The following is an 18,898-nucleotide window of genomic DNA, read 5'->3' on the forward strand; positions in this document are numbered from 1 at the left end:
ATGTGTTCGGGAACAGGTAGCAAGAGGAGGTAAAAAGCAGCTACAGGGTGCGCCCCTGTGTGTGGCAAGGCGCTGGAGGCCTGGTGTCCAGGGCAGCGCATTGGCAGGGCCCGTCCCAGGGAGACCAGGGCGGGTGGAGTGAGCCAGCCCAGGAGCAGGACCTCAGCTACCCCCAAACGGGGGCCTCACAGCTCGCACTCGCCCCCATGAGGAGGCAGCAAGGGGTGCTGGGGTCCCGCGAGGGCTGGCAGCTGCCCCAGGCCTGGTCTGGTCTCCGGGAGAGCCAGGGAGGTTTCAGTAAGAAGCCATTACGGACAGGCGGCAGGGATGGCTGCCTCCCTCCGAGGCGGCTCCAGGGCAGGAGAGGACCCGCAGGCCAGCCCCAGCCAAGCACGGCACTCAAGGACAGCTGCCGAGCAGCTGCTTCTCCCCCAGTGCCCACTGCAGCCGCAGCCACTCGCCAAGGGAGGACCAGGTTGCTCCTCCTTCCTGCTCACCGTGCAAAGACCTGAGCTCTAAAGCAAACATTCCCAAGCTTCAGCTTCCTCCGGTTGTCTCTGGAATCTTGTAAATACTTTATGTTGTTTTCTGTTCCAAAGAAACGGGGTTACGAGTGACAGAAAACTATAAGAAGGCTCTCCATCTGTTCCCTGTGTGCCAGGCTGCACACGTGCGGTGGTTGCACTGCGCATGGTTTTGGCCCCGCCAGTGTGCCCCTGTGTCCACAGGCCCTCCACCGTGCCCGAGTGGGTCCTCCTCTCCCTCAATTTCGTTCCTGTTCTTCTGCAAGATATTAGTGACCTCTATTTCCTTCAATCATATTTTCCGTGGCTGATCCTCATTTTCTTTTTGTAACCACTGCTCTGTTTGCCGTCCTTCCTTGCTCTCATTGCTTATTTGACTTGTAAGTGGCTCTGTAGAATTCACTTGCTACAAAGAAAGTTGTGTCTCGGATGGGGTGTGTGTGTGTGTGCGTGTGTGCATGTGCACTGCTACTGGGGCTTGAACTCAGAGCCTTGGGTTCTCACTTGACTTTTTCTCTCTTAGCTGCCACTCTAGCCATGCTTCCACCTCCATCATTTTCCCGGCTAATTAGAGATAGATTCTCTCAGATTCTAGGCCTGAACTGGCCTAGGACCTTGGTTCTCAGATCTCAGCCTCCTGAGTAGCTAGAGTTATAGGTCTGAGCCACTGGCATTCAACCCAAAGCTTTTTATAAACAACCTGATAGTCGGACGGTCCTGAAGTCAGGACTTGGTGGGAAGGTGGGAAGGCCTTCGTGACAGTCCCCAGGGGATTGATAGATCTGGGGCTTTTCCCCTCGTGATCCTGGTGTTCCTTCTTGAAGGGACATTCTGCCATCCACCTGGCTCCGGGCAGCTTCCCTTGTGCAGAAATGACTGCAGTGCCACCAGTAGAGATCGGGGTGCTGTGGTCTCGCCCCATTGCTCACTGGCACAGTTTCGACATAGATCAGCCACTGACATCGGGCTCCAGTTTCGCTTCCTGGAGCTCCCAGGCACCATGAAATTTCCACCATGAAATTTCCCCTGAGGTGTGGTTAATCAGCGCGCAGGTCCTTCCCGCCTAGGCCCCACCTACTGCGCTCACCCCAGCCCAGATGCCGGCATCACCGCCCAGAGGCATCGGTGAGCTGGCGCCGTGGAATTCCCCCCTCCCCCTCCCCTCCCTCCCCCTCCGTCACTCACCCTTCCTTGGATGCATTTTAGAGCAAAGGGCATCCTCTGAGCAGTTCCACCTTGCCCCGCCCAGCCCCGCCCACCTGGGAAGCTCGTGGCCTCTCTGGTCCTCCAGAACCAGCAGAGCACAAACGAGGTCAGCAGAGCTTTGTCTGAGCCCTCGGGGAGGACTTGGCTTCACCTCGTCACTCAGCTTGCTTGTGAGGCTGGTCTTCTACCACTTGAGCCACATGTCCAGTCCAGCTTTTTTGCTGGCTAATCTTTTTTTTTTTTTTTTTTTTTTTTAAAGCTGATATTCTACCACTTGAGCCACAGTTCCACTTCTTTTTTTTTTAATTTTTTTTATTATTAATTGAACATAAAACTTTTTTTTACAAGGTGCTGTGCAAAGAGGGTGCAGTTACATAGTAGGGCAGTGTGTACATTTCTTGTGATATCTTACAACCTGTTTTCCCATCCCTTGTCTAGGTCAGGTAGACCCATATGCAATATACAATGTATCAAGCACATATACAATGCTCACAGACTTGGTCTCTACTGTCTCTCCATCTCCCTTTGTTAACAGTCATATATCAGGGAGATCATGCCCCTTTGTTTTCTGTGTTCTAGGCTTGTCTCACTCAACATTATTTGTTCGAGTTCTGACCATTTCCCTGCGAATAACAATATTTCACCATTCCTAATCGCTATGTAGTATTCCATTGTGTATAAGTACCATATTTTTTGGATCCATTCATCTGTGGAGGGGCATCTGGGTTGTTTCCAAATTTTGGCTATTGTGAATTGTGCTGCGATAAACATGGAAGTACAAATGTCCTTTTGATATCTTGGGTTTTGCTGTTTAGGATAGATGCCTAGGAGTGGTATGGCTGGGTCATAGGGTAGGTCTATATTGAGCTTTTTGAGAAACCTCCATACTGTTCTCCAAAGTGGCTGTACTAATTTGCACTCCCACCAACAATGGAGAAGGGTTCCTCTTTCCCCACAGCCCCTCCAGCATTTGTTGTTTCCTGAGTTCAGAGTATAGGCCATTCTGACTGGGGTGAGGTGGTATCTCAGGGTTGTTTTTATTTGCATTTCCTTTACTAGCAGGGATGTTGAGCATTTCCTCATGTGTTTCTTTGTTGCTGGCTAATCTTGAAGACTTTTTTGTGTAGCGTGGCTTCGAACCCAATTCCTCCTGGTCTCTAGCTCTTGAGCAGCCAGGATTCAAATAGGAGCCACCAGAGCCCAGCTCTCCCTGACCCTTGATGGTGCAGTTTCTCTGCTCCTTCTTCCGAGTGGCCCCATCCAACCCTCTGCCCTCCCGCCATCCATCCCCACACGAACTCAGCTCTCCGTCCATCATTCAGGCCAGGGGTTCCGATGCTGGATGAACAATCCGCCGCCCTTAGGCAGCCCTTCTCCCGCAGATCCTTGCCCAGGCGCCACGCCTGAGGGCCTTGTGTGTTCCTTTTCTCTGGAGCAGTTCCAAACAGCTTGTCCTCTCCTGCTGTCCCCCTCAGGTGCATGCCTATATCATCAGCTACCTGAAGAAAGAGATGCCTAATGTGTTTGGAAAGGAAAACAAGAAGCGGGAACTTATCAGCAGGCTGCCGGAAATCTACATCCAGCTGCAGCGAGAATACCAGATCTCCGCCGGGGACTTCCCTGAGGTCAAGGCCATGCAGGTACGCGGGGCCTGGGGCAGTGTCCTGGGAGGCGGTGGAGATGCCGCACCGCATCGTCTGGCTGCTTACTGGGGACGCATAAGGCTTTCGTGGTTTAGGCTGAAGGAAGATGTAATGTATTCATCTGAATGCTGAGCCACAGGATAAACTCCCGTGAACCAAGTAGACGTCTCCCATGTGTTAAGCCCTTTAACCAAACAGGACACCAGTTCACATGAGAAAGTCAGACGAGTAGCCTGGCCAGAGGGAATGGGATTTGTGCTCCAAAACGAGAATACCTGAAATCCTGTTGGTTGTCCTGCAACCAGGGAGGATGCGTCCCAGGGCTGGTGCACTGCCACCGTTCAAACAGCAGGGGGCAGCAGAGCCGTCCCGCCTGCTCTCACCCTCCTCGAGTTTGAAAACCCCCGTGGGGAGCGAGCATGGGGAGCCATTCCGGGCTCTTGGGCATCATGGGTACAACTGCAGATGGGTGTTTTGGTCTGGTTGTGTGTTGTGTTTTAACTCCCCTGTGTGTAATCACCTCAATTTAAAAAAAGAACGGCTGTTTTGGGCCGGCCTTGCTGGTGCTCCTGCTCTTCTGGAGGGCAGTGATGTGTGTTGTGTTCCGTGGCCCCTGGCCAGGCCCATGGGGACCGCACACGAGGACAGGAGTGTAGGGTTTATTTCCTGTGTGCTTCCAGGGCAGGAATAGCTGCTGTTTCCTGGTCATTTCCCCTCCTGGGGTTTCCAGAGCTCTGCCCTCAGATTCCAGCTTGGGTGGCCATCACCCTCCTGTGTCCTCTACCCAGACACAAGGGCATTGTGTGCGCGGGGCTCGGGCTCCATCATGAGGACAGGGTAGGCGTCTGTGCACCCAGGGGAATCCGGACTGCTTGCCTGGCAGCACTGGGATTTTTGTGTAGAAGTCTCTTTCTCTTCCTCCTCCTCCTCCTCCTCCTCCTCCTCCTCCTCCTCCTCCTCCTCCTCCCCCTCCTTCTCCTCCTCCTCCCCCTCCTCCTCCTCCTCCTCCCCCTCCTTCTCCTCCTCCTCCCCCTCCTCCTCCTCCTCCTCCCCCTCCTTCTCCTCCTCCTCCCCCTCCTCCTCCTCCTCCTCCTCCTCCTCCTCCTCCCCCTCCTCCTCCCCCTCCTCCTCCCCCTCCTCCCCGTCCTCCCCCTCCTTCTCCTCCTCCTCCCCCTCCTCCTCCTCCTCCTCCTCCTCCTCCTCCCCCTCCTCCTCCCCCTCCTCCCCGTCCTCCCCGTCCTCCTCCTCCTCCTCCTCCTCCTCAGCTCGCTCCTTGGTCCTCTCTGCTGGCCTAGGCACTGGCAGCAGGAGCCCAGAGTGCTGAGGTTGGGGTGCTGTGTGAGCACCGCTAGTCAGCCAGAGGCCATGCAGAACACGGGAGCCAGAATGCACTGTAGAAAGCAGCCTGGAAGTATAAATATAGAAACACAACCCAATAAAACTTTGACCATATTTGATACTTAAAAAAAAGAAAGCAGCCTGGGCTACCCACCATTGTCACGGAGCCCAGGCCACGCTGGGTTTCAGCGCAGCCGTCAAGTGTGTGGAAGACACGGCGGCTGCTCGGCTTCGGCCTTGTCCCGGCTCCCTCCCTCCAAAGCCGGGGCTCCCCTTCCAGATCCAGCATAGGATTCCCGCCCTGCACGCCCTGGAGGCCACGGTTTTGATTCTGTTGGGAACAGTGACCACATCCAGCTACAGGGGACAGGGTGAATAGACATTATACTTTCATTGTAAGAGAGAAAAGAACTAGTGAGCAGAAATTAAAACATAATAATAATAATAATAATACAATCACTTAGAATTAGTCTCGTAATATTTCTCATCATGCATGTCTATTTATTTATAGGCTTTCTCTCTAATATACAATCACACTGTCAAACACCCTACATTTCAAGGAGATAATATATATTCTCTGTCCCTGGCATTTCTTCTTATCAAAGCTTGTTCCTAACAGCCACACAACATAGATGGGCCATTTCTATTCACAGACTCGCACACTCAAGTTCCTAATAGCCTATACGTTGCTCTCTCTGAAGTCAAGACTTTTCCCTGAAGTCTTCCTACCTCGTCTCCAGAAAATCACATACTTGAATGGTGGCCTCTCTCTGCTCCTTATAGAATTCTCCGTACAGAAGTACTTCGCTAAACCTCTCAAGAGAAAACCAAAACGTGCCTGGGCATTTCTGCATTTACTTGGCGAAACTTCAGGGGAGGGGGGGAAAGCCAGATGCCCTCAGCGCCGGGTGGCAGGAAGCTGGCACGGTTCAGGACCAGGGACAGCTCATCGCTTGTGATGGGCAGGTGCTGTAGACAGCGGGGAGGGGGGTCCCGGGAGGACCCCGGGCAGCCAAGGAGCACGGAACTCTCAGTTCCTGTGTCCAATGGGACAGTCTCTTCTCTCTCCTAATTACTTGCCTTCTCCCCCCCATTGACTTTCCCCCCCATTTCCTGTTTACCTTTTTTCGCTGTAAGTAAATTGAAGTCCCTTTTCAAAGCCGGCAGAAACTAAACATGTGGGATGGTTTTCTTCCTTGGCGACACCTCCTCTAGCGAGCATGCGTGGTCCCGTCGGTGTGGGACACACGAAGCTCTACCAGGAAAAGCACCTGAAGTCGAGAGGGCTCGGTGGCACTCGGTGGCACAGCTCAGGTCCTCGCCCCCCCCCCCCCCCCACGAAGGCAGGGGAGAGAAGGCCTTCTCCCAGCCTGTCACGCGTGCGGTTTCTCCCCCGCAGGAGCAGCTGGAGAACTACGACTTCACCAAGTTCCACTCGCTGAAGCCCAAGCTGATCGAGGCCGTGGACAACATGCTGAGCCACAAGATCGCGTCCCTCATGAGCCTCATCAGCCAGGAGGAGATGAGCACGCCCACGCAGCTGGTGCAGGGCGGCGCCTTCGACGGCACCGCCGAGGGCCCCTTCAACCAGGGCTACGGGGAGGGCGCCAAGGAGGGCGCCGACGACGAGGAGTGGGTGGTGGCCAAGGACAAGCCCGTCTACGACGAGCTCTTCTACACGCTGTCCCCCGTCAACGGCAAGATCTCGGGGGTCAACGCCAAGAGGGAGATGGTGACCTCCAAGCTGCCCAACAGCGTGCTGGGCAAGATCTGGAAGCTGGCCGACTGCGACTGCGACGGCATGCTGGACGAGGAGGAGTTCGCGCTGGCCAAGCACCTCATCAAGATCAAGCTGGACGGCTACGAGCTGCCCCCCAGCCTGCCGCCGCACCTGGTGCCCCCGTCTCACAGGAAGTCCCTGTCGAAGGCCGACTGAGGGGGGCGGGGGGGGCGCGGCCCGCAGCCTGCTCTGCCACCGGCTCGCTGCGTGGTGTCTCAGCTCCGTGCCTCAGCTTCCCCCGCTGTGGAATTTGGAGGGCGTATCTTAGACACCCGATGAGCCCCTTTCGCCTCTAAACTCCCCGAATTTCTGTGCAAGTCCTAGGAGGGAAGGACGGTTGCAAGTTTCGAGAAGAAAGGGAAATTAGCCAAAGAACACTCACAAGCCTGGAGACGCGGGGCGGGTGGGCACGGGGTGGGTGGAGCCGCGGGGGTGCGCCGGGCTCCCCGGAGCTGCGAGCCTCCCCACCCCCACCCCCCCGGTTGTCATCCCGGGGCACTGGGAGGCAGCAGAGACAGGTGGCTTATTTATTTCACCCACTGTGTTTCCCGCTCTATGTAGAGTAGACAGCGATGGAGCGAAGAGTCTCTGCTCGCTCCAGACCGACCACCAAAGAGAAGACGGGTGCCCAGCACCCCCAAACTGTATTCACTTAGGAATTTGGGGCTCGTCGCCTCCCTTCACCCCCGGCACGGCCTCCTGTTGGCATTTCAGCTCACGGTGAATTTGCTTTGCTGATGAGCTTAGCCATCGGATGCTAGCAGAGTCTGGGCAGACTTAGCACGGAAAAGAGGGGGTTCCCTCCCGCCAGCAGCGTGGCCCAAGGCCATTGAGTGCCCCCAGATCTTCTCAGTGGATGGCGGGACTTCAAGGCAGCAAAGCCACGTGCAAGGCCCTGGGGTGAGAGAATGCAAGCAAAGGGGTCCCAGGGCCTCGGCCTCGCGGGGACCGTTGGGTAGGAGACAGCGTTCTGGTTGGAATGCCACACCGGATTTTGTAGGAAAATACACATTCTTGACAAATCCCTCTCCAAAAGTGTTTTTGTAGAAAGCCTTCACGGCGCCCGCGGGGGTCGCCTCATGGATGCCCGTGGCCAGGCAGGACGGGGCCGCAGCCCTTCCTGGTGCTCCCCGCCCAGGCCGGGGTTGAGCCCCGGGACTGTGCCCAGATGCCCGCGCGGGCGGCTCGGGGAGGCAGGCGGGTGGCTTCCCGCGCTGCCGAGGCCGTGGCGCTGGAACCCAGGGCAGGGGCTGCGGCTCGCGCACCGCCGGCCTCCAAATCCAGTGACATCAGGACGGTTCCCTGAGCCTTCCAAAAACCACATCTTGTTTCTTCTTCTCTCCCCGGCCTCCGTGATGTCCGCGTGTGCGCTCCCTAGCTGGCTTCCTAAGGAACTCAGCTTTCAGAGAAGTAATCACGCAGTGCCCTTTTCTCCTGGCACCTTCCGGCCCAGCTTTCTGCAAATGGAGTCTAGGAAATCTTTCTACCCCGGCTGCCTCGGAACCGCGGCGCTCCATGTCTCAGCCTCCCAGTAGCTAGGGCTGTGCGGGAGCCGCAAGCACCGGCCGTCTCGCATGGTTTTTTAAATCAGAATGAGCACTTTTTCATGAGTCACATGGGGTGGGGGTGGGGATTGAGGGTCCCAGGACTGTAATGCGAGCAGCACGGCGCGGCGGGCTCCCCAGAGGAAACCCGTGGAGCCCCACGTTGTCCAGAGCCTCTGTCCGGGTGTCAGGGAGGGCCGACTGGCTATTTCCAATTGTCCTGTTGCTTTAACCCCGCCCGCTTACCTATACGCATAAATACATGCACATATTTACATCCCACGCGCGTGTACTTTGTCTTTGTCCGCTTGCTCATGTGTAAACCTCCCCGAGGTGAGGGGGGACTGTGGAGCCATAGCTCTGCTTTCTGCACCCCGGGAAGCTTCTCGGGCCGTGTGACCCCAGCTCCCCACTGGAGAGGCGCAGGCTAGCCCTCTCCCGGGATCCGATGATGCTCTTGGGAAGGAAGGCAAGCTTGTACTCTCTTCTTTCTTTCACATTTGTTTATTGTTACAGTTATGTAAGTTGGGAAAAGAGCACATTTCTTTTTGGACAATGTCCCCTCCCCCTTCCCTCGCTCTCTCCCAGTTTTTCCCTCCCATCCTCACCCGCCAGTGGTGCAGTTCATTCTCACCATAGCGTCTAGGGAATACCCCTGCTGTATTTGGTCACCCTTTGTCCCTCCATTTCCATGCCTCCTCTTGTCCTCCCATAGACATATATTTATGAACAAATAAGACAAAAAGAAAAGAAGGTGAAAACCGCAGCAAAGACAAAAAGCCTTGTGTCCATTTCCTAGAGTTCATTTTGACAAATGCTATTCCTGTATGACCAGAGGCACGCAGGCATTGCGCCTTTGTGTTCCTCTCCTAAGAGTCTCCTCTTTTAGTCTCACTTGTGTGAATGCCTAGAACACTTTCCATATTCTCTCTCACAACATGGATCAAGTAAGGGTCACTAGACCTACAGGTGAGAGAGTTTAGGAGGATTATTTGTTTTGTTTTTTTGCCAGTCCTGGGCCTTGAACTCAGGGCCTGAGCACTGTCCCTGGCTTCCTTTTGCTCAAGGCTAGCACTCTGCCACTTGAGCCACAGCGCCACTTCTGGCTTTTTCTATATATGTGGTGCTGAGGAATCGAACCCAGGGCTTCATGTATACGAGGCAAGCTCTCTACCACTAGGCCATATTCCCAGCCCCAGTTCGGGAGGATTGTGGTTCTGGGATAATCCAGGCAATGATCCTGGCATGATCCCAGTACACGTCTATGATCTCAGCTATATAGAAGGACATGGGACGGGGATCGCAGTTCAGGCAAGCTCTAGGCAAATCACATAGAACCCCGTCTGAAAGGAATTAGAGCAAACAAGGGCTGATGATGATAGGACTCGAGTGGCAGAGTGTCCCCCCCGCCCCCCCGGCAAGGGCGAGGCCCTAAATTCAAAGCCTAGTGCTGAAAAGAAAAGGCTCCGGAGAAAGGAAACATTGGGGTTGGTGACCAAGCGAGGCTGGGCGTCTTCCAGGACCAACGCCAAGTGCTGAGCCTGCAGCACGCCGCCCCACTTCCTGCCCGCACGCCTGCCTGCAGCGCGCTGCCCTTCCTGCCTTCCGCGCTGCCCTTCCTGCCTTCCGTCGCTGGGCCGGATCACCGTAAAGGAGGGCAGGTTGGCGTGGACTCGGGGTGGCAGAGTTTCTAGCTCGCGGTCAGCTGTCTGTACCCTGAAACGAGGCAGAATACCAGTGGTAGGGAGGGAGGTGGAGGATGGGAGGGAGGGACACGGCTCTGGACAAGATACACCCTCCCCAGAGAGTCCCCAGTGAGCTGCTTCCTCCAGCTAAGCCCCGCCTCCTCTACTAGTCCACTCGTCTGTGACTGATTGGTCCACTGAGGCCCTCCGCGCCCATCTGAAAAGCCCTGCCTCTGGGGGGACACAGATGGCCAAGTGGCTCCCCCACCTTGCTCCAGCCCGACCGTGCAGTCCACCTCCCAAGTCTCGACTCCCAGACGCTCCCCTGGCCGGAGCCAGCCTCTCCTCTCCCCTCGCCCTCCGTCTGGGCTGGGTCCCTTCCTCCCAGCCCGGCGTCTCCCCGCAGGCAGCTTCCCTCGGGCTGGGGTTCCTCCTGCAGGCTGGCGTTGGAGTCCTGCACGCACGTGGCCCGGGTCGGGTCGCGTGCCTCCCGCCACTCCTTCCCCAGCCCGTGGGGCCCTGGCCCTGTCGCCCCTGATTGCAGACCTTTCTCCCCTACGGGCTGGCTTCTCCCAGGGAGCCTGGACCTCTCCCTGGGCCCCAAATACCCTGCCCAGGGCAGGCTGCACCCCAAGTCATGACCTGCCATCTGCTGCCCAGCCTTTCCCCGTGGACTCCACCCTCCCTTCACCACGCACAGAATACATTACTGTGGACATAAGGACAACTTTCCACTGTTATTTTTCTCCTGCTGTAACAAAAATAAATAACGTTCTTTCAACAGAAAAATCATGGAGTTTGGGCTGGGGATATGGCCTAGTGGCAAGAGTGCTTGCCTCATATACATGAGACCCTGGGTTCGATTCCCCAGCACCACATATACAGAAAACGGCCAGAAGTGGCGCTGTGGCTCAAGTGGCAGAGTGCTAGCCTTGAGCAAAAAGAAGCCAGGGACAGTGCTCAGGCCCTGAGTCTAAGCCCTAGGACTGGCAAAAACAAACAAACAAACAAAAATCATGGAGTTTATTCAAGTAACCAAAGACCTAATGTAAGAACGTTTCCGGTGAGAGATCATTTAGCCAGCGCAATTAATAATGTCTCTTTTTTTTTTTTTTTGTAACCTCACAAGTGTCAAGAGAAAGCACTTGATCAATAAACTTCTGAAACAATCACTGCTGTCTCCTTCCGGCTCTGGGGTTCGGGTCACCGCGTGGCCCTCAAGAGGGAAGGCGATGTGCTCTCCTCTTCACACCGTCCATTACCCCCGACTCTCCCCTCCTTCCTCGGGGTGAGACTCGCACAAAGGGGCGTCAGGCTCCAGACAGAGGCTGGAGGGACGGCGCCCGCCCCACCTGGGAGAGGCTGGAAACCAAGACTGGGGGGGGGGGGATCAAGGACTTCAAGGAAGCATTGCGGGGTGGCCCCATGTGAACCCCAAGGCTCTCCGACAGCAGGGAGGCGCCCCTGGCTCGGCACCTGCCTCATGCGCACCCCCAACAGCCGACAGCGGGGCTTTCCCCCTGGAGCCCATCCGCCCTGCGGGTGACCCCAAGCTCCACTGCTCCCCTGCGCCAGGATTGTGGCCGAGAAACTCCCTCCCGGTGACAGAGAAAGCTTCACGAATGGCCTGTGGCCCAAGGAGCCCTGTGAGAGCCAGGCCCCCACCCGACCCCGCAGTCTCCCCAGGGGGCAGGGGGAGGTGGGGGAGCCCCTCAAGCAATGGCCCGGGAGCTCTAGCGCCACCTCCAGTCTGGAGGAGGAGGACGATGTCGCCCGTGCGTCCTCACCCCTGGCGGCCAGCGCCACCCTGGCCATGCCGATGAGGGGCGCACAGCTGCCCAGGACTGTCGGGGCGCCCTGCTCTCCCATTGTTCACCTCCAGACTCCTTTCCACATGTCAGCTCTCTGAGCTACCGCAAGAGGGAACCGAGGTCGACGGCCCCACTCTGAGGCCCGGGATCCAACGCCTGGCCGTCCAGAGGCCCGGGCAGCCCCCGAGCTCCCTCGCTGCCCCCGAGCTCCCTCGCTGCCCGTGCCTGGCTGCTGCGTCCCGAGATGCCACGCACGCAGACAGACAGGCTGCTCAGGGCGGGGACAGGCCAGGGCGGGGGGCGCCAGGCCGGGGGACCGGGCGAGGGGCGCCAGGCTGGCCCAGGCCCCGGGCTGGACGCGGAGGCGTCTGTGGACCGAGAAGGCCCCGTGGCTTCCCCTAGGTGGGGCGGCGGGAGGCCCGCAGCTGGCACAGCGCGGAGGGGTGCCGTTTGCCGCAGGAATGGGGCGCCCTGCAGCCTCCGCGCCCTACAGCCAGCCCCGCAGAAGGTTCTGGTGCTGAAGCAGAGGATCCCCAGGCTCCACAGGTCTGTCCGGGTCCAGCCCGGTGCCGGTGGGGGTGGGGGGTTGGAGGCGGAGGGGAGGGTGGAGGTGGAGGGGAGGTAGAGGTGGAGGGGGGGCTGGGCAGGAATTAGGAGGAGATGACTAGCTGCTCCCCAACCGTCTGCCTCCTTGGCCGCATGTTGGTGCCTTGCTCTCCCCCCTCCACCCCGCGCCAGGTCTCAGCGCCTGCGGTTGAGCTGCCCCACGGAGTCGCCCGGGGCTCCCCCGCGCGGAAGCCCTGGCCCCGGCGGGGATGGTGCCGCAGCCTTCTCCATCAACACAAGGCGGTAGCTCCTTCCTCACCAGCACCCCACTGCCATTGCTCAGGGGTCCTGATCTGTCAGGCCGTCCCTCCTCCTGACCCGCCTCTTTGCGAGTCCTGGGGGAGGCTGTGCTCTGTCCACAGGCAGCTTCCCGTCACCGTTGCGGGGCAGGTGCTGCGGGCTGAGGTGAGAGCTCACGGGGCGGGGGGTGGGGGGCAGGCACACCAGGGCCTGGGACATCCCCGGGCTCGGCACACCACGAGGCAGAGCTGGAGCAGACATGTGAGGTGCAGGGGTCCCTGCACCCCGGGTGCTCTCCCAACCAGCAGGAGAGGCAAGGAAGCGCACCCTGATGAGGGTGAACCCAGAATAGGTAACGAGCCGCGAGTCGCCCGCACCCAGCCCAACCCAACCTTTCGCCGGCAGTGGGACAATCAGACTACTCGGGAGAGGTTCAAGACTGCTCTCAGTTTCGTGGTGCAGACCGGATCTTAAGTATGGGCAATGGCAGCAGGAAGAGGAGGGTGTCACATACCTGGCCAGGGGCGATGATTGGCGGTCCGAGCTGTCAGTCAAGGGCGGAAGGCCATGGGACCTCCCTAAGGGGCGGCCTAAGTACTAGCAGGACCGCCCCCAGGTTACTGCCGGCAGCCATCTTGCTGCCCATGGTCTTCAGGCTGGGAGGCGTGGCCAGCTAGAGCCGCCTTCCCAGTTCCGGACCCGGAAGGCAGGCGGGGCTAACCGGGACCCCTCTTCCGGGAGGCGGTGCAAGCAAGCACGCCCCCAGGGACGAGGCAGGCGGGGCTCTTCAGGGCCTCACTCCCGAGGCGCAACAGCCACACACCTCCAGGCGCAGACAGGCGGGGCCAGTCAGTGTGCCCCACATCTCCCCCTTTTTTGTTTTTTTAATAAGCAGGTGGATGTCCTACTCGAGAATGCGCCTGTCTTAGGTTGTTCCCCCCTTGAGGAATCTTACCCGTCTTTGGCTGACCATCCTAGCTCTTCGGGCCATCCTACCTGCAAGGCTTGCCGGCCCCAGCAAAGGAACTCGGGGGGACAGGGGTCTGCGCATAAGAGGAGGCCCTGCTATTTCTGCCTCACGCCTGTACACCGGTAGACTGCACATCCTGGTAGGGGCCCTGACCAACCTCCTAGGGTTCCCAAATGGCTAAAAGCAGCATAATGCTGCCAGACCACCGGTGACTGGACAGCTCTGGCTCATTGCTTAAGAACTAGGGGAAGCCTATTTGCCCTAGCATGGTCAGGTGTAAATACAAAGGCAATATAAGCACAGGGGCAAATGCGAACACAAAGGTCATGGGTGGGGTCTCTCCCACGAAGGGGAGAGGGTAGGGGAGCCACCCATCTGGCTCAGTCCAGGGAAGGTTGGAGTTTAGTCCGTCCCCGCGCTGCTCAAGGTGGGCAGGCAGCGCCATCCCCCATCTCTGACGGTGAGGTAGAAACAGGTCCAGGCCTTGGCGGTTCTGGAGGTCCACGGCAGCCAAGGCGCCAGTGATCCATTCCAGTTCTTGGGCAAAGCTGTAGGCGATACTGCCACAGAGAAACATTGTGCCACAAAAGATGCTGAGGTAGAGTCCAGGAAACAAACAGCAGGCAGGGCTGGGCACTGGAAGGAAGGGAGGCTGGCCGTCACCACTGTCATCCACCGCTGACACACGCAGACAGGCCTCCCATGGTTCCAGGGAGGAGCAGGAAGAGATCCATCTCGGTCTTTTTCTTTATTCCTGGGGAGAACAAAGATTGTACCTCAAGAGAGAGAGAGCTCTTGGGTTCAGGTGAACAATATCTTAGGTCTCTAGCAGGTATCCAAATTGGGCTTGGTTCCCCAATCGGGAAAACACATCCGAAACCCCTTCCCACGCTAATAAGCAGGTCAGGACCTCGCCATGATCCAGTAAGGGGGTCCTTCCATTGGACTTGCACCTTTGAATAAGGTGTCTGATCTGACCAATGCCTCTGAAAGGCTGTCGGAGGTTGGTCTTTGCAGAAATTTAAAATATTTAATGTAAGCATGGCTGTCCTTAATTGGTCATGAGGGCTGCCCCCCCTTTCTGTTTTAATAATTGGTCCTTTAGGGTCTTGTTATGCCTCTCAATTATGGCTTAACCCCTTGGATTGTACGGTAGCATCTCTTTTTTTCTTTGATTTGCAATCATCAGATTCACTGTCCGATAAAGATTTTCTTTTTGTACCATCCTTTCCTTTACCAGCATTTTGAGAAGAAATGCTTCAATTAATTTTGGACAATCTAAGTATTTTTTCAGGTTCCCAAGTATTATCAGTATCTGTAAATCCCTTCCACTTCAGGAAATATTCTACCTTCCCATTCACTACAAGTAGGTCCAGTACTTTTTCTACAACAAATTCTTCAGGCTCTTCTTGGGAGAAACTTAATGAGGCAGAAGCTAATCCGCTCTCCTGGGAGAAGCGGGATCCTATATGTCTACCTGACCTAGAGAAGGGATAGGAAAACAGGATGTAAGAGATCACAAGAAATGTACACACTGCCCTACTATGTAACTGTACCCATTTTGCACAACACCTTGTCAAAAAATTTTGTGTTCAATTAATAAAAAAAAAAAAGTGGGATCCACTTCTGCCAGCCAAGGGATACAATGTATCAACTTCTCCAGCTCTTTACCGCCTGGGAGTCTGAGATATCCTGTCCGGCATTTTGGAGCCTGTATCTCAGCACCCCGAAGGCTGGATTACACGGCCGGCTTGGAGTTTGCCCCATTCTTCCCCGGGGAGACTCTTACCTGCGGAAACTCGCTTCACTGGGCTCACCGATAGTTCCTGTGTCCTGTGCTTTCTGTGTCCTGTGTCTTGTGTCCTGAGTCCCTGTTCGGGCGCCAATTGCAGGGGTTCCTGCACCCCGGGTGCTCTCCCAACCAGCAGGAGAGGCAAGGAAGCGCACCCTGCTGAGGGTGAACCCAGAATAGGTAACGAGCTGCGAGTCGCCCGCACCCAGCCCAACCCAACCTTTCGCCGGCAGTGGGACAATCAGACGACTCAGGAGAGGTTCAAGACTGCTCTCAGTTTCGTGGTGCGGACCGGATCTTAAGTATGGGCAATGGCAGCAGGAAGAGGAGGGTGTCACATACCTGGCCAGGGGCGATGATTGGCGGTCCGAGCTGTCAGTCAAGGGCGGAAGGCCATGGGACCTCCCTAAGGGGCGGCCTAAGTACTAGCAGGACCGCCCCCAGGTTACTGCCGGCAGCCATCTTGCTGCCCATGGTCTTCAGGCTGGGAGGCGTGGCCAGCTAGAGCCGCCTTCCCAGTTCCGGACCCAGAAGGCAGGCGGGGCTACCCGGGATCCCTCTTCCGGGCAGGGACTGAGGCAGGCGGGGCTCTTCAGGGCCTCACTCCCGGGGCGCAACAACCACACACCTCCGGGGCGCGGCCAGGTGGGGCCAGTCGGTGTGCCCCACAGTGAGGCTCGAACCCACGGCCTGCAGCAGGGACGAGGCAGGGATGGCGGGATGGGCGAGGGGATGCTGTTGGGCAGGGTCTGGGAGGCAGGTGAGCCCCGAAGCCCCACACACAAGGTGCTGGGGAGCACCACGTCCCAGGTGGGTGGCGGGGGCCTCGCCGGTTCTCGCAGTGCTTTCCACATGGCCGGGTGGGGGAGACAAGGCCGCGGCGCGGAGGCCAGCGGAAACACCGGGTGTGGCGCCCAAGCCCCACCCGGGTGCACGCGGGCTGGTGACGCGGAGGACGGAGCCTGTCTCACCTCTCAGCGCCACAGAGCCCTAAAGACTCCACGGAACGAGGCCACCGCCCTCTGATCGGAAGCCCCGCATCCCCAGCAGGGCTGGTTCTCACCAGGGCAGCCCCCGCGGTCTTCCAGGCTCATGTCTGATGGCCTGTGTGGCCCCCGAGGTGGGGAGGGCGGGCAGCCCCCTCCATCCTCCAAGCTCATGTCTGATGGCCTGTGTGTCCCCCGGGGTGGGGGGACGGGCAGCCCTCTAGGCAGCTCCCATGTGGGCTTCCGAGCCCCGGGCAGCTTAAACTGCCTTAAGTCTGCGCATCTCTGCCCCTTCAATGCCAGGCCTCAGCTAAGGCCGCCATGCCCGCCCCCTTCCAGCTGGACCGCCCAGCCTCCGTCCTTGATAAATAACGAGCCGGCACCAGTGGCTCCCGGCTGTAACCTCAGCTACTCAGGAGGCTGAGCTCTGAGGATGGTGGTTCAAAGCCAGCCCAGGCAGGAAGGTCCACGAGACTATCTCCAATTCACCACCAGAAAAAGTGGAGCTGTGGCTCCAAGTGCCAGCAGCTAGGCCCTGAGTTCGAGCCCTCCAACTGACAAAATAAGCCCCTTGAAGGCAAGAGACCTTGTCCTCATTTCGTCACAAGGTAAGCCCACCAGCGGTGTTGGGCGGATGGGAGATGGGTGGGTGGCTGAGCACGCAGGTGAGCGAGTGGAGGGGTGGACGGGTGAGTTGAGGTGTTGTAAGGGGGGGGGGATGGGGTGGATGGATGGGCACAGAGGCTGCACAGGTGGGTGGGTTGGGGTGCGCAGTTCTGGGGTCCCCGGATCACAGGCAATGAGACACTCAGGAATTTAAAAAAAAAAGATTTCATTGAGAAAATACTGGTGCGCTGGGCACCCTGCGGGACGGGCACCCTTGCGGGGTGGGGCCCGCGCTGGAGGGAAGGCTCTGGACCAGGCCGCCGTGGGTGCTGCAGCCCCGCTGCGGGTGGCGGGCAGTGACGGGGCCCGGCGGCGCCTCCACTCCAGGCCCATGGGTCCTGCGGGCGAGGCCTGGGGGGCGTCCGGGCGAGCGTGGGGCCGCGGGGTCTTCTGCAGGGGTGCGGGAGGCGGGCCAAGCTGCGGGCACCGTGGCAGCTGGCGGCCCCCCTGGAACAAGGAAATCCGGGGTGCTACCTGCCCTCCCCGCTCACCTCCCAGAACGGGGGTGCCCTGCGCGGGCATCACCACCAGCCCTGAGCTGCGGCCCCCCTCCCGGAGCCCGGCCCACAGCGCCCACCCTCCCGGAGCCCGGCCCGTGAGGTGCGTGGCGCCTGAGGACGAGGGCGGTCTGTCCTCCCCAGGCAGGCGCTGCTGTCCTCCAAGGACCTGGCTGGAAACGCGGGGCGGCGGGAGGAGCTGGGGGACAGCGGGAGGAGCTGGGGCGGGTGGAGGAGCTGGGGTGCGGGAGGAGCTGGGGGACAGTGGGAGGAGCTGGGGTGCGGGAAGAGCTGGGGGACAGCGGGAGGAGCTGGGGGACAGCGGGAGGAGCTGGGGTACAGGAGGAGCTGGGGACAGCGGGAGGAGCTGGGGTGCCAAGCCAGCTGCTGGGCGGCGGCCACCTCCTGTCCCCAGAGGTGGGCGCGGGGAGGGCGGGGCGAGGAGTGGGGAGCGGGCACCCCGGGAGCGGGGCCTCACTGTCGCGCTCCGCCCAGAGCGCAGGGTCAGACGCGAGGCCCAGGAGGAGACGCGGCTCGGCTGCGGGGAGTCCTCCCCGCCCCCCTTCTCTACCCTAGCGCGGGCGATAGGGCGCCGCTGCGGAGGGGGCGCAGAGATGGCGGTGGCGGGCGCCGTCTTGGCGGGGGAGGAGCAGAGCGGCGGCACCCATGGCTGGGCTGCAGGACTGGTTCAGCTCAGCCCCTCCCCAAGACGGGGGGCGGGGGCAGGCCTGGGGGGGCAGGGCGCGGGAGGGGGGGCAGGAGCCCACCCGGCAGCGGGCGGGGGAGCCGAGGGTCACACGGGCTGGGGCAGCACTGCGGCCACCGGCCCTCGGGTGTGAGGACGGGAGGTCAGCCAGCAGCGCCCCCCAGATGGGCTCGGGGAGCAGGAGGAGGCTCCCCCGAGCGAGGACGGCGAGCCCCGCGGCTGCGCACCCCGCCCATGGGGGGCTCGGGGGAGAGGCCTGGCGGGGGGGGGGGGGGGGGCGGACCTGCCGCTGGCGCCGGGCTGAGGAGCCCCGGGAGCACGGGGAGGGACGGAGCGCTGGCCCCCGGGCGGCCCTGGCCCTGGCTCGGGCGGGTGCCCGCGGGGGCCGAGGCTGGGGCCCCGGGCGCCTACCTCGTGGCCTCCCCGGCCCGGGTGGCGGGGCAGGATCCGCCCCTCCGCGCCCCCGCCAGCCCGGGGCTGCCGTGGGCGCCACCGGCCCGCTCCGTCCTTCCCCGGCTGCTCAGGACCGCCTTCTGGAACATTCCGCGGCTGGAGGGCGCCCTCCCCATGGCCACAGGGCTCGTGTGGCAGCGCTCTGGGTTTTCCACCCCTGGACGGCGGCCTCGCCCCACTAGCTGTGCCCGGGGAGAGGGCGGGGCAGGGCAGCCCCGCCCCGCCCCCGCCCCCGCCCCGCCCCCGCGGGCGTGTGCAATGACCTCACGCACGCCGTCGTCTGTCCGCCAGAGCCTCTAATTGCCGCCGTCCTCACCTCCGCCCACACCCTGCGCCCTGGGCCGCCCTCCCGTGGTGGGTGTGGCGATGGTCACCGGGCCGTGGAGCGGGCGTGGCGATGGTCACCGGGGCCGTGGAGCGGGCGTGGCGATGGTCACCGGGGCCGTGGAGC

The 18,898-nt window shown here is 59.6% G+C and overlaps 1 protein-coding gene across 2 annotated transcripts in view; it reads left to right on the top strand.

The window, feature by feature from the left end:
- Ehd4 (EH domain containing 4) overlaps nucleotides 1–18,898 on the top strand; it is a 63,803-nt gene that overhangs the window by 40,685 nt on the left and 4,220 nt on the right. Inside the window, exons 5-6 of one of the 2 annotated variants that reach the window (XM_048332379.1) lie at nucleotides 3,206–3,370; nucleotides 6,111–6,668. In XM_048332379.1, coding sequence (XP_048188336.1) covers nucleotides 3,206–3,370; nucleotides 6,111–6,647 — 702 coding nt within the window. In that variant the 3' untranslated portion in view covers nucleotides 6,648–6,668. Of the gene's footprint in view, nucleotides 1–3,205; nucleotides 3,371–6,110; nucleotides 6,913–18,898 lie in introns of those variants that run through there. The other variant, XM_048332378.1, reaches the window with a different exon arrangement.

The sequence above is a fragment of the Perognathus longimembris genome, chromosome 23 (assembly GCF_023159225.1).
Source record: "Perognathus longimembris pacificus isolate PPM17 chromosome 23, ASM2315922v1, whole genome shotgun sequence".
NCBI classification, from domain to species: domain Eukaryota; kingdom Metazoa; phylum Chordata; class Mammalia; order Rodentia; family Heteromyidae; genus Perognathus; species Perognathus longimembris.